Below are 15,844 nucleotides of genomic sequence, written 5' to 3'. Positions count from 1 at the left end.
TTTCTTTTATCGAATTCGCTCTGTTTGCAAACTATTAAGAAAAAGACATTTATCTACAGCTAGGAACACATTACGCATCGCCATTTAGAGGTAATGCTTTTGATTTGAACTGATGAAACAGATTCTTGCCGAGCAGGAACACGTTTTTTTCGATGGGGTAAGCGGAGACGTAGATTTTTAGGTGGTGTACTTGATAACACTATAGGTAAACAATTTTGGCTTTTTCGTAACCCTCGAGATTCTTGATTTTCGATGATATTTTACAATATGGATTCTCTCTTCAAAATTCGTATCAGATTTGTGTATATGCAAATGTTTTATGATTAATTCATGGCAAATGATCAGTGAAACAATGATTTGTTATTGGTTTGCAAAAATGTAGATATAAATCAAAATGAAGATTTTTTGAAATATTGAATGCATAATTTAATGATTGTTTAACTGTGTAAAACTATATCAATTATAAATTATATAAATACTAAAACAGGGATAATTTCCTTCAATGTTTATGTGTCTCTTCCCTAGATTTTTTTAGTATTAAGTAGATAAAGGGAACCAAGGATTACATCTTGTGAATATTATTCTATTTTCTTTTAATTTTAATTTTTTTCATTTCATAAATGCACATTTAAAAGTTCCATGTTAATTTCTTTGAACTTTTTCTCAGTTGATTCATTTTCTTGGTAACTTGTTTTATTCAAAGATCTTCAGAAAATACTTAATCTTGATATGACACCAATCAAGATCATTATGTTTAATCTGCAGCCGATGTGTTGACCAATACAATGACAGAAAAAACATCTATCTTCTGCTGTCGCTGGTCAGAGTCTTCCAGATGTTTGATTTCAAAGAACAAACAACGGATCGCTCTTCATATCCGGAATATTTCTCACGCCGACGAATAAACTACTGACACGAATTAAAACTGTGACAAAACTAATTAATTATTTCTTGAATAAGATTAGTTTCTCTTCTTTTAAGGAGTTTATTTCCAGCTTTCTGTGGTTTGCTTCGGAGCCTCATCCAAGTAATATTAAAGATTCAATGTGTTTCTGATTATTCAGTAGCATGTTGGGAGCTTAATTCTTATAATTTTCTCTCCCTGATGCAACGCATTTGTTTTTTTTCTGCAACATTTAATTAAGTTGCCGAAAATTGAAAATTTTAAATATTTAATCTATGGAAAACTTTCATCTCTAAATAACTGATTATTATTGTTATGTGTTTGATACTAGTAACATAAGAAATAGATAAATAAATATTAAAAGACAAATAAATGATGAATAAATAAAAATATAGAGCGAAAATAATTTAATTTAATTGAATCACGTAGAAAAGGGGAAACAATAATATAAAATGATATCATTGCTTTTATGTAAAACTAGTACCCCCCCCCCCCCCTATTATTATGATGGTTATTATTATTATTATATTGATATTATTATCTTATGATGGAAACAAAATAGTTTGCATATTCTTACGATATATTTATCTTTTTCATTTTCTCTCTTTCAATACCCGTTTTAAATATAGCTTACCCGTTGTAAAAATTTGCTTTAAAAGGATTTCTTTTTACAATTTAATGTTCACAAAAAAGTTTAGAATGCACGATTGAAGCAGATCTATCCGAAAACCACTTAAGTGCAATTCCGTTGATAGAGACCCATTCCGTTATGACTTATGACCCATAATGGCCAATATATTCTTTGGTGATAATTTAAGGCTCGAATATCAATAAAATGAATTCTTATTTTTCATAAAAAGGGAACACATAAAACCGTTTGACCATCATTTCTAACTAATGGTAAAGGACACACGGGGTTTGTGAGGTAAATGTTATTTTTCTTCAACTTTGTGTAAATGATGATTATAATGTATAGATAATCATACTTAATCACGGTGATATCAATTTCAGTTATTTTCGGATTATATCTACAGATTAGTTATAAGAGGAACGCTAATAAGGTATTTAGTTGTATATTTTGATATTGAGGAATAAGTCTGTGTCGGTATTTGTTCCTTTTCCAAGCAAGGGCATCTTTAAAATTAGAGATAAACCAAATTTATTTTTTTATATAAAATTTTGTATTTATATGTATTAAGTCGTATCTTTCTAGTATTATGATACAAAATGAAAAAAAAACCAAAGAAATGTATTTTTTTGGATTATAATTAAATCGATTTCAGTACGAATTTTGAACAGAACCTTTTGCAATTAAAAAGAAAGTCAGAAGAAAAAAAGAAAGAAAATATTTATCTATTTCCACGACTTATTATTTTAATTTTGTGTCCAAACCTGTTTTTCCAATTATATATTTTCATTATTTTATTTATCTTTAAAGACAACTTTTTATTTACTTAACGGGAATGTTTACATATATGTAAACATCAAATAGAGTGGTGCTAATCCTTTCATCTGGGAGGTATCAAGCCGCTAAAACATCACACAATTCTTTTGAATAACCCCGATTACATGGATGATGACAAAATGATTGGATTCTAAAAAATACCTAGAGGGGAGTTAAGGACCGATTATCCAAAATCCACAATCTTATTTTCTTGTTGTTCAAGTATTGTAACGCCTTTCACCGCAGAAAGGAAAACTTGTTGTGAAATATCGGTACAAGTCTATAGGGTTAGAGTAATCCTATTGAAAAAATAAAATAGATAGAGCCGTTGATAATCAAATCTTAACAAGATCGTTTTGTTAACGTGTTATTTCTTTTGATTAAAGGAGTGAATATCCTCGCCTTTCGGAAGGATCACAGCTTTAATCTTACATCTCATGTTATTCAATATTTTGAAAATAGGTATATTACAAAGTAAATAAATAAAATGGTGTGAAGTAATTGGAAACGAAGTGTGTTTGATTTTCACCTTTTAAATTGTTTTTTTGGTTCCTAACTGATATAATTATGATTTTAATAATGTCCTATTAATAAAAATGCAAAAAGTTTCTTAACTTTTATAATTCATTTTTTAAAGATACTTTTTACTTTCACCTTTCTCGAATTACTGAAAATCAACGCACGAAAAACGATTGTTTTAATGTAAACTGATAAAATACACAAATAAAATACACAGTAGACAAAATTAGTGAAGTTTGCAAGTTGTACACCCATGGGGGACATTACATGTTTATTGAGCAATAAAATAATAATTATCCGTAAATGTAATGAAATAAAATCACAGCAATAAAAATACCGCTACTAAACATTTGTGACCAGAGAGCAAGACAGTAAGATAGAGAGAAAGTGTGAACAATTTACACCTTACAGATTTATAGGACAATAAAATAATAATTAATAATAAACTGATAAAAATATTATTATCATTCTACTACTCGAGTGCGCATTTGATTGAAATATATATTATATAGAGTTGCAGAAATGTTCATAATAATTTCTTTTTTGTAAATTAAAAAGAATTATTTGTGCATAATTTTCAAATTATGATCGTGAACATTATATGAATTATCATTAAACGTAATAAAATATTTATTGGGTGCACTTTTGGTAAAACTGCGTGAACATATATATTTCATAAAAAAATATTTGGTAATGTTTATCGAATAGAATGGGTAGATTTCACTAATAGATAATAATAATGAAACAAATCTTCGAATTTCTGTTTAAATTCAGTTGATTATCTTTATACAAACTAATAACAAATTTCCTAAAATGTCGTGATACAAGCAAAATACTCTATTTCGTTTCGTAATGAAATTGATTGTAGACGAGTGTTCTATCAAATTAATTTCTTTCAATGAAACGAACATTTTAAATTGAGCAATGTGTAATTCTCCTTGTTTTATTCACTTCAAAGAAACAAACAAATGTATAATTGATGAGAAAAATTGTTCTGTCCATGTTTCCAAGAAGGGTAGAGCGGATGGGTACAAACCGCTGTAGAAATGTACATCTTCAGATGGCTCTTGTACATTTCACTTCAAACATTAGATAATAAATTGGTTTTGTGTTATGCATGTTCTTTATAAAAGATGAATAGAAAAAGAAGAAGAACTGCCGATTTTTCGATATTTGATGTTGTTAACTTCTGTATAATGTTATTAGTGTAAAATCCAGACAATACGATTGTTTCTAGATAGTAAAAAAATAAACAAAAAAAATACAAGCATATGCCATTGACAAAAAATAAGTTTTGAATACGTGACAACATCCGTCTTCTAAAGTTAGCATTATAATTATAAAAATATTATATTTAGAACAGATCGAAAGAAACAAATGCTGCATAACTCTCTTATATATATTCACATTCTAAGTTCATAAGATATATATTCACATTCTAAGTTGATAAGAAGAAAATAAAACAAAAAGGGGGGAGGAAATAAAAATTCTGTTGAATTAAAGACAAAATACACTTTGAATGCGTAATAAAACATGATTGATTGATTGTTTAACGTTCATTGTAAAAAGACATGCAGTTGTTTGAGCTAGATTTGAAAAAAAGGTCCAAGAATTTTTCCCTTTTCTCTTCTTTTTTTCTAATGAACATGTAGAGCTACAAATTATTACTACAAATTAGAAATGAGGCACAGACGTCTTCATTATCAATAATTAATGCGATGTGCCATTTTTGTGTACATCTTCATTATCTGGTTTATCATAAGACTCAAGACTCGTGAATGAGGCCAAATGAGTTTGGTTTATCATGATCAGTTCGAGTAAGAAAACAACCTTCGCATTTTAAATTTGAATATTCAAAATGAAAAATATAAAAATATGCCCTACTAAAAGAAGGCAGGGTTAAATGGAAAAGTAAAGAAAAAAAAACATATTATCATTTAAAAATTCTACAAACAAAAGTAGAAATACAATTTCATTGATATTTTTACACTTCATTTGAACCGTTCTCATGCGAAATTTATATTCTATTTACGATAAATTTTCCTCGATTAATTTATTATTTAAATGATTGTTTTATCATTAAATAGCATACTACAATCACTAATAGTTATCATTCCTTCGCAAATGAAAATACAATGATTTTCAAAGAAACATATAAAAAAAATCATAAACGTTTGTAAAATGATTGAAAACGGGGAATTAAATGAACAATAATTTGGTGCCATATGTTTGCTTGAAAGAATATGACCCAAATAACCAAACGCTAACAATAACAGTTTTAAAACATAATATATAGAAAGAAATGTGATTTAGATATTGGTTTTTAAGTGCATTTTCAAAAATACTTAAAATTTGCGCCATTATAGTATGAAATTTACGTATCCTGTTCCAGATTTGTATAAATGTACAATATTCATTATTGATCACCTTCTATTGATTCATATATATATTTTCATTGAATTATGATTTCAATGAAAATATTGTTAGTTTAGACTTCTCCAATAACGACTCGGTTGAGTGGTGTTCAGTAACCATGAAAATGGTGAGGTTTGCCTACTGGCAAAATATGTGAATATAAATATAATTTGTGGTCATAAATACAATCATAACACATTGAGATTGACTAGACAAACTACTGCATAAATCTTGTAAGTAAAATATAATATAAAATACACTCAATTTTGAATATTATTGAAATGATCCTCAAATAATCATTGATTTTAAATTTTATTTTCAGATTAAGCAATTGACAGAATAGCAGAAGACATTAATCACGTGCTTTCAGAGAATTAATTCGATTGGTCGGAGCAAGAAGTCACATGCATCATTCTGAATAGTGAAATTTGTATGACGGCTAGTGGGGGTGGCTATTTGAAAAATATTAGAAAGTCATAGATTGCCTTAATGTTCAAACACAAATCATTAAGAAGATAAAATAGACTTACACATATGAGTTCATACTACAATAACATTTTACCAGCACACGTTCCGGTTAACTCCGGACCAACGGATATGTTTTACCACCGGCCAGAAAAGAGTTTGGACACTGGAAGTTTTCATTCATCATCTTATAATAATATGTGTTACGAAAACGAAAATCCGTCCTATGGAGTAGGAAACTATCAGTGTTATCCTTCTATGTACGACAGACTTCATGAAACATCACCGCCAAACCAACCTATGAACTTAGCGAAAGCACAAAACTTTCAAAGTGGAGGCAGTGGGAATGTGTTTCCATATCAGTCATCGAATACGTTTAACCATTTAAGTCATCTACAAAATTTACAAAATTTGTCATATCCGGATGATCGACCTAATTGTATAAAAAATGAGGACAGTTGCATTCCCACACCTCCTCCAAATTATCCTCTATTGGACACTCATGCGGGCGGACACCAACATCACCAACTCCCTGTGTCGGGACATCATGATATTTCACATCATCCACATTTTAATTCAAATTCTGTGCAAATGAATGGACTTTCAACTCAAGGGATGTCTTCAGTTTATCCATGGATGAGGGCAGCCATGAATGGAGGTAATATATTAAAATTTCAATTTAAGATATCATTTTTTGTTATATTTTCTGTTGGGGGTACATTTCAATTCTAATTCTGCATGAGAGTTAATGCTACATGGAGCAACCAGCAGCTTTCGAACTTCTTGATAAATATGTTATGTCAAATTCAAAGACTTAGACGAAAGCAGTAAATCAAATAAATGTTTCATTTTAATGGCTAAAGAATTATTTCCGCAGCGCTAATACCGCGATAAGCTAGTGTGAAACAAGGCTTCAACGGCCTCGCTTCAGTGTTTACACATCATTCAATCTTTCATCATCTTCTCAGAAAAACGAATTAGTTTCTTTTGATTTTGTGTTTTTGCTAGTCATATATAAGTTTGCACTTTCTATTTTGGAAATAGTTTTCTTTTGATCTTCTTGAAACAAAATATTTATGTAATGTTAAATATATGCATGATGTGTATCACATCCCTCTAAAACAAGGTATTAATGTTGAAGGAAATCGTAAAAAAATATTTATAACGCACTAAAACAGACAGACAAAATAAAGATATTGTTGATAAATAGTTATCATTTGCATAATATTTGTAACAGCTTTTATTATCAGATCACTGACTTGTGTTTATTAACAAAAAACATTTATAACTATACTTCATAATATACATTAATGTTTCATTCTTAAGAAAATATATTTTAAATTTCATACAAAAAGAATTTATAACTTATAATGGAAATTGACCAAAGAAAAATACAAGTTGTTTTATGTATATTTTAATTAATAAATGAAATTTTGCAACATTAAAAGAAAAACGAGAATTGAAATTGCACCACTGTCAAAATTTGTATTCATGATATAAATTAAGGTATACGGTATTGTGACACGTTGTAAGTATAATTGTATGAATGTGAAGAAAAAAACAAAACAAATAAAACAATTTGAGGGCTATGCGTCTGTGACACAGCAACCCAACTACTCAATACAAACAGAAAAATATCTGATTTTATAAACAAGGAAATGATTGTGAAAATGTCCTTCTACCTTAAAGTAAAATATAGGCTTTATAAACAGATTTTTTTGAATTTATAAAACAGTTTTAAGCAGCTTGATGCATGTGCTGAAATGTTTACAATGAGGTTTTATTCTATATTCTAATTATTCAAACACATATCTGCATAGACAGGCTTAAGTATTCTATACATTTCCATTGTTTTTGTTTACTTAATTTCTATATGCAGATTTCTTGCTAAACATGGAAGATATAACACATATCTACACATATAAATTGTACCGTTATGTAAAGTTTATGAGGTGCGAAGATAGAACAAACGAGTACAAATAACTGCATTGGTCAACTGTCCTATAACGGTCACTTTAGCCGTAAAATAATCATAAAGTAGACTTATTTACGACTTAACCTTTGAAAGGGACCTATGGCTATGGAAAGTCTAAATCATAGCCTTTCCTTCTAAAAGCAGTTATTTATGTGATTTTCTACGCTAAGGTATTGTGAATTTTATTGCGATTCATCCCGTGTAATGCGATTACACAATTGAACGATGATGCATCTAGATTGAATTTTATGCTAAAATAAATAGTAAAATGTTACAGAGAAAAAGAGAATACATCAATAACTAAACATCACCACAATAAGCTGTTAAAAATGCTTAAAATACAATGCGGTAAATAATTTATGTTTCTTCATTGTTTAAGTACCATGCTAAAAATCAAATGAGTTGAAAGTATCAAAAGGCATCTACTCTTTCTCTATTTACTGTCTGAAAAATATGGGTTTTCTTTTTCTCTTCCTCCGAAAAGAAAATAATTTCCTGTTTTTAAAGTACATTTTTTTCTATTAATTCCAAATCTTCTACAAAATTCTGAGTCGTTTTATTTCTTTAAAAAAAAAATAACATTTTGTTACAATACAAATATCTTTTTAACTTCTCATTGATGGTATTTTTTCTAACACAGTAAAGGCCAAAAATGAAAGCTTTGAAAATTATAAAAGGAAACATTTAATGCCTGAACAAATTCCTAATAGATGAGATAAATTCTACTCTATATATTTTTGTACTGTGTCATAAAATTAAATATTCGTGAATAAAAAAAAATCAGAAGCGGGCTTCTTTTCTTTTTAAGAAAAACAAATGCGCACAAAATCTTTATATTAATATTGATAATATTTTTTTAAGTTCTTTTTGTATTTAAACAAAAATGCTAGGTAAGGTAAATGAAAAATCTTGAAATAAACCAAACGCTGAAAACCTTGAAAAAAATACATTAATTTAGAAGTATATAACAAAATGAAATAAAAGCGAATGTAATGACAGATATCCATTTTTTAAAGTAAGCATTGACGCTTATTTCAGATGAATAATGATTTTCTGTGTATATAATATTACTGAATATAATACTATTAACCTTCTTTTGATAAACAACACTAGAATTTGTCTTGTAATTCGCAGAAGATATAAAAGGATGCATTGACGCGATTCGTAGTGTTAAATATCATCATTATAATGATCATTCAAATATTTTTATATCTTGCTTACAGAATTTTTTCAAGAAATGATTTTAATCCATATTTCCCTTTATTTCGTGTCAATTTATTTCATTTTCTATATTTAACATAAATATTTCTAAAAACTTTTGTACGTACTTGACCTGAAAGGATGAACATTTTGATCTACTGAACGAATTCAATGATAGATCACGTTAATTATAAATAATTTGGATTAAGATTCCTCGTACAAGTGAACCTAATTTTTTCTCTATTTTCTGTAGTGGTTTTCATCCCTAAGCATCATTACAAATCCATTATTTAGATATCATCCTTCATATCCAAACCTCATTAATTTCAAATTAACTACAGGTTTGTTTAAAAAAGATTTAAAACCGACGGTCAATATTTTTTTCTTTTAGAGAAATGACAGGACAAAATTTGTCGACAATGAATGACTATAGAAATACATTTATCTTAATGAAACATACACCTATTATTAAATATGAATTTATGATAATAATGTAAACAAAGACGGTTTGAAGATATATTGTGAAACATGATATATTAGAATAAACCTTGTGACCAAAGAAAGATCATAATTTCCGTTTTATCTATGCAAAATGCTCGTTACAAAACTAAGGTATTTGGAAAAATAGTAATGCATTTTCTATGGAAATAGAATGATAAAACTCATCATGCGGTCACGAATTTGATATTCAAGATATAAATAACATCACCTGTCTTGAATCTAAGCTACTTGATAATTTTTTATTTAGATGCATTTTCAAACAAATGTCAAAGGTCAATACAATGTATTATCTTAATTATTAAAACAATTGATAGAGGATCGTGTTAGAATATCGCATTCATTTACATATTGTAAACTTTCCGATGTATACAAGGTAACGGAATACGTATTTTAACCATCTTTTTCTGTTTAATTAAAACAAAATTGCGAATTGAAATAAAACTTGTGATTTTTAAAATACAATTTTATAAACTTGCAATAAGTTATTCATATTGACTTGCATGCCAATGTAAAAGCAGACATAACACAAAGACGTCTGATTTTATTTTCTCTCTCAAAATCATGAGTAATTTTAGCAAGACGTCTACATTAAGAAGCCTTGATAAAAAATTAGAAAGCCAATCGACGAGTTTCTGCATTAAAATAAAGTGGATTTTCATTATCTACAAAATCTTCGAAAATGACGGAAAATTACGGAAATAATTTATAATGTAATAATTTGGTATGCTTAGTTGTCTTTTAAATCATCATGTCATACGTAGCTCACTTGACAATGAAATATATGTGTAGGCTAACATGTCAGGTTTTCACTCTCACTAAACTGTTTTGTCATAGTGTTATTTACAAATTAAATATGGTCATAACGACCTATGCATCCACGCTAAATATGGTACGAAAAAAACATTTATTTTCACCATTTTCCTGTCTTGTGGTAACTTTTAATTATTATTCTGAAGCAAAATATGGAGCAAGAATTTAAACAGATATATTTGGTTCCTTATACCCTTATTTGCATATATTATTCAGAAGTTTTGTCTGTTTTTAAGACGTGAAGAAACAAAAATTAAATCAATCAATCAATCAGTGTCTTTCAATTTCACTACGAGCCCAGTGTATCAAAACAAAGACAAGATGGCTTTTTATTTTTTCATACATGTGATTCTATCGGCGGGAATCATAATCTCCCACTTTTCAGACCCTCTTCCTTCCCTCCCGTTAAGATTTGAAATCTGCCGCATTTTGAAAATGTCAACATCGAAAAAATTTCAGTAGACATTTTCCTCATATAGAATCGGGAAAAAGAAGGTCAATACATGTTATACATATAGTTTTGGTATACATGTACTTGTCTTATATAGTTTCTTCGGCTGTTTTCTGCATTGGTCGGGTTGTTGACACATTTTCCCTTTCCATTCTCAGTTTTAATATCTTCATCACTATTTTTTAGGATGTTAAAACAGTGACCAGAATTCGAAGTCTTTGATTTTGATCTTTTGGTGGCTATTTTCATTTGCCTACTTCTCTTTTTCGTGGTATCTCTGCACAATTTCGTTACCTCTGCCGTTATTTTAATCGTCTGACGTTTCTCCTATACATACACGATAGTCTTTGATTTCTAATAAATGTCGTTAAACCTCAATTATAACATATCTACCCCTCTTATATGTTTCTTTGGAACAGTTTTTTGAAGATATGCACAGCGCCTGTTTTAAAACTAACTAAAACCATTTCATTGCCTATCACAATCATACAAATCTGATTCTAGTCTACGACTCTAAAATACAACATGCTCATTAACGATGAAGTTAAAAATAGGTACTTGTATTCATTATTAATTCCGCCGTGTTTTGTTTCTATATTGATAATAAAATTACAGTTATAGACTCCTTATTTGTTATTAAACATGCTCTAATAACCGTCTATGAATTTTTCCCAGCAGACTTTCGTATCATTGTGTTAGACATAATATTGTTCTTGATCTTACCACAAGATAAGGAGGTGTACCTAATAAGGGAGTTAATATTTAATAGTATACGTTCTATATATTGAAAACTATGGCATGCATATCGTCTTGTCATCGTTAGACAATACGAAGAGATCTTATAGGAGTTTAAAAAATATAAGACATTCCTCTTACTCATTTGACACAAATAAACCACGACTCAGAACTCTCATCGATTTAGGAAAAAGATATCTGTTAGTTGATGAAACTGGCTCATGTGAAAAGATCAAATCTGCTTGCGAAACTACATCAATAAGTTCCCGTCAATACTGAAATGATATATTGTAATGGCTCCTTTGGGAAGTGTTCAAACAGTCGAATGACATTTTACAAAATACAGAACATACATAAATCATTGAAGAATTTTTCTATGGAATTAGAAATTATCATAACTTTGTTTGCCTTTCCATCTTGGAATCCACATGGAGGAGTAAAGTTAATAAGTCCGTTCAGACACGATTGATAAAAAATGAGTTTCTATTCAATTATATAGCATATAACCTTGCCCTCAGTAATGTATTCTTAATGGCTTTTACGCCATTTCGCTAACAGATTTGCTATACAAAAAGGGTTGATAAAAAAGGAGGCTAACACAAACTATATTATTTGAATGTTAAAATACAATGTCATGGTCAAAAGTAAAACGACTAAAAGACAAACAACGGATGATAAGTAACTAATGATTGAGTATAACACAAGCACACAAAAGTCAGGGGTTTATCCGAAGTGCTCCGGACGGGTTATCAGTTTTATTAAGAGTATTAAGTTTGGCTGTTGCTATATTGCTCTGTGCAAGACCCGACTCTACTTTAGTTTTCTATGTTGTGTCATGTTTACTATTGTTTTTCTGTTTGTCTTTTTCATTTTTAGCCATGGCGTTGTCAGTTTGTTTTAGATTTATGAGTTTGACTGTCCCTTTGGTATCTTTCGTCCCTCTTCTTTGAGGGGGGATAGGACCTTTATCAGGACTCCGGGATCGGGTGTTTTTAAGCTCGGGATTTCGGGATTGACCCTTTCAGGATCCGGGAATCCTTTTTTTCGGATTTCGGGATGTCGGGATTTGCTTTATTTAAATTCGGGACCTCGGGATTTCGTTTTTTCAAGTCCGGGATTTCGGGATCAAGACCCCTCCTATCCCCCCTCTTCTTTTACTCTGTATCATCTTATGTTCAGAAATTTATATTACTCGACAGATTTCTTCGTTTAAGCCAATTTATGCACATATGCTTGTTTTGGCTCGTGTCTACTAACATACAAACATTGGGAACAAAGATATGAAAAGCTATACCTGACTACCAAGGGGGATCACACGACTTCTCCATTTTAACGGACTCCGACGCTTTTATACAGTATTTACTACAGCAGCATTGAATGTAGTTTGGGCTGAAGATTGAGAATGGTCTTTTAGTTTTAATAACAAATAGGATGTTTTTCGACATTTCTTATATTTACATTTAACAATTCTAAAAAATTGAAGCAAAACCTTGTTCTTGGTTTTCTCAGCTACTGTTTCTTGGAACTTAGTTACCTCCATGAGTAAGGTATAGGAGAAACTATTTGCTTTTATTCATTTTTATCACCAAACGGTGTCTATCTTGTTGTATTCATAAACTAAGTTATTGAAAGATGCGTTGCAGTGTATGAAAAACAAGTAACCTATATCATCAATTACACATCGATTTCAGTATGCAGACGATAGATATAATAGATATATAAATAAAACCATCTGGTATTGTATAGTTTAAAATCTTAAAAAAGAAATAATACATTTGAAATTCAACTCTCTTTCATATTGGTCAGCAGGGGATAAAAAGTCTATCATAATTAACACACGGCACTTTCATTATTCAGAAAATAAATCAGAAAACTAATTTCGCTCAGAATCGTTCGACCTTTAGGGTGTAAAAAGTCATGCTTTCCGATTGATTTAGAGAAATGGTATAACATTAATTTGTCCATATTAATATGAAACCATCGTGATTCAGCACATTTGTCTCACAGTAAACTATGAATGCATTAAATAGTTTTTGTAGGCATATTTCAAAAGAAATTCTAGAACAGGCTTTGACAGTCTTCACTATGCAAGTTTTCGTTGAGTTTTTGTGTTTTATCGTGATTTGATTGAAATTTCGTATTAATTCAGTCAATTGCTGTTTCAACTTAATAATGATGATATTAATGATAAAATTACGTAATGTTAGATCAGGTTATTTTTTTCTGTTTCTGTAATTATGGCTTTCGTATTATTAGTATTTGATCTTTCAAACTTCAAACAACAAAGTGAATAAACGCGTTAAATGATAAATGATATCTGAGTAACCATATCGAGATATTTTATGAATTAGATTAACAATGAATAAAGAGTTGTTTCTCTTTAGTTATAACTTGAATATTATACGATTATCTTTTTAAATAAAGAATGAAATCCGTGTATGAACTAAGTTCAGAGCAAAAATATGTGCTTTTAACTTTAACAACTGGTTATTTCTTTTAATCAATTCTGCAAAAGGATGATAGGTTGCTTGTTTTAGTCTTTTTTTCTTTTTTTCTTTTTTATCGTATATATATATATAGCTCCTCAGATAAACAGGTTTTTATACAGTCGTGGCTTTCATAGCTTTGGCTGTGATCGTTGCCAATGCAGGGTAACCCAGAAAACGCAACAAATATAATATGTTATTTTCCTTTGCATTGTTGATTCTTGTTTCTTAATGTTTTTTTCTTTTTATTTTTAGATGTAACATACGAACAAAAAAGAACGAGACAAACATATACGAGACACCAAACATTAGAGCTAGAGAAAGAATTTCATTTCAACAGATATCTGACGAGACGGAGGCGAATAGAAATTGCACATATGCTAGGACTAACAGAAAGACAAATTAAAATTTGGTTTCAAAATAGGAGAATGAAATGGAAGAAGGAAAATAATATACCAAAATTAACTGGACCAGATAGGTCAAAACCGGAAAATGACTCTGAAAGAAGAATTGTTGCAAGTCCCAGTTCAGATGAAGCTAGTTTTTCAAGTTGATATGCATAAATCCTCGCTTGTGTTATAACTCAGGGTAAAACTGAATATGTTCTACAAGAAAACTATACTATTTGCTCAGATTCGAAGTGTGAATATTTGAGGACAGACTTTTCCGAGTGCTGAGACAATGTTGGTAAAACCATGGCGTTTGATATTATTGTGATTAAGTATTTAGTAATTACGAATTTAAATCCAGAATGTCGTGTTTTATATATTTAAGCATAATTTATTGTGAAATATCTGAAGGAAGAAATAATAAAAATGTTAATAGTTTATTTTACTTTTTTCCTCATTTTTGTGTTGCTTTTAAAACGTTTCGTACACGGCTGAACGGTATCGTTCCTTTCGTATTTTATTGGTAAAATAATCATAGTTAAATCAAGGAGGTTATATTTTATTTGAATATAACCTCATTTGTTTAATCTATTGTATTGAAAATTAACATCCAAAGAATAAAAGTGTAAAAATATTTTGCAAAAAAGCTTAAATAATTCTGCAAAACTGTTTTGCCAATAGTTAAAAGAAAATATTTTAGAATTTTCCATAGTGTTAAACACTTATGAAAATGGCTAAGCATAAAACCTTTCTAATAGTTCTGCGCAATAAAACTGCGTAAAAGACTTTATCATTTACATCTTCTGGTACCCAACACCTCTACTAAAATTAATTTGGCTCGTTTAATTTTCATAAAATTTTGACAAAGTATTTACTTTGACCCTTTGACAAAAATATAAAAATTTCAAAAAATTTTAACCAACTGTTTTATCAGAAAAATTACACTGGTTATATAACAGTTTGACAAACACTTATTTTGATCAACGAGAAGCTTAATATTTCATAAACAACACAGCGTAATTAAAACGTTTAGCTGATTTTACAGAGTTATCTTCCTGTAGTGTTAGGTACCACCTTAAACTAATATCTTGCACAAGATTACAATTTTTGTCGGATGTTACTTACTAATGAAAAGAAAGAGAGAGAAAAACCAGCAAAAAACAAAACAGAAATATTGTTGTGTATTTTCCCTCGAAGTAATTACATTCTATTCTATAAACTGACAGTGAAAATTATATTTATTTACTAGTATAAATGAATTTATTTTTTCAACTGCTTTCTGCCGGGCTGTACATTTTGTTTACGGAATAAGCATCGTTGTTTCGTATATGTATTTTTGGTATGTCCTAGATTACTGTGCACTATTTCTGCATGACACCAATAAGGTGGTTACATTCAAGTTATGATGGAAATGTTATTTTTTCTGATTATTAATGAATATTTCAAGGGTAGGCCTTGGTTGTGTTCCGTTGTCAATTAAAAAAAATAATACTTGTTTTGGAAAGGGGATGCTTTTTTTAAAATTATAGCTCAAATCTCATGTACAATCA

The 15,844-nt window shown here is 29.4% G+C and overlaps 1 protein-coding gene across 5 annotated transcripts in view; it reads left to right on the top strand.

Moving 5' to 3' along the window:
- The window catches only part of LOC139511884 (homeobox protein Hox-B7a-like), a 52,334-nt gene extending 37,600 nt beyond the window's left edge, over positions 1-14,734 (top strand). For 2 of the 5 annotated variants that reach the window (XM_071299026.1, XM_071299023.1), the window contains 2 exons: positions 5,605-6,405; positions 14,161-14,734. In XM_071299026.1, the coding sequence (XP_071155127.1) occupies positions 5,817-6,405; positions 14,161-14,459 (888 nt within the window). In that variant the 5' untranslated portion in view covers positions 5,605-5,816 and the 3' untranslated portion in view covers positions 14,460-14,734. Of the gene's footprint in view, positions 1-57; positions 158-186; positions 206-5,403; positions 5,516-5,604; positions 6,406-14,160 lie in introns of those variants that run through there. The other 3 variants (XM_071299027.1, XM_071299028.1, XM_071299025.1) reach the window with 3 other exon arrangements.
- The last annotated feature ends 1,110 nt before the right edge of the window (positions 14,735-15,844 follow it).

Source organism: Mytilus edulis, chromosome 2 (assembly GCF_963676685.1).
Source record: "Mytilus edulis chromosome 2, xbMytEdul2.2, whole genome shotgun sequence".
Lineage (NCBI taxonomy): Eukaryota > Metazoa > Mollusca > Bivalvia > Mytilida > Mytilidae > Mytilus > Mytilus edulis.
Note: the sequence above shows the minus strand (reverse complement) of the source record. Positions and strands in the feature narration are given on the sequence as shown.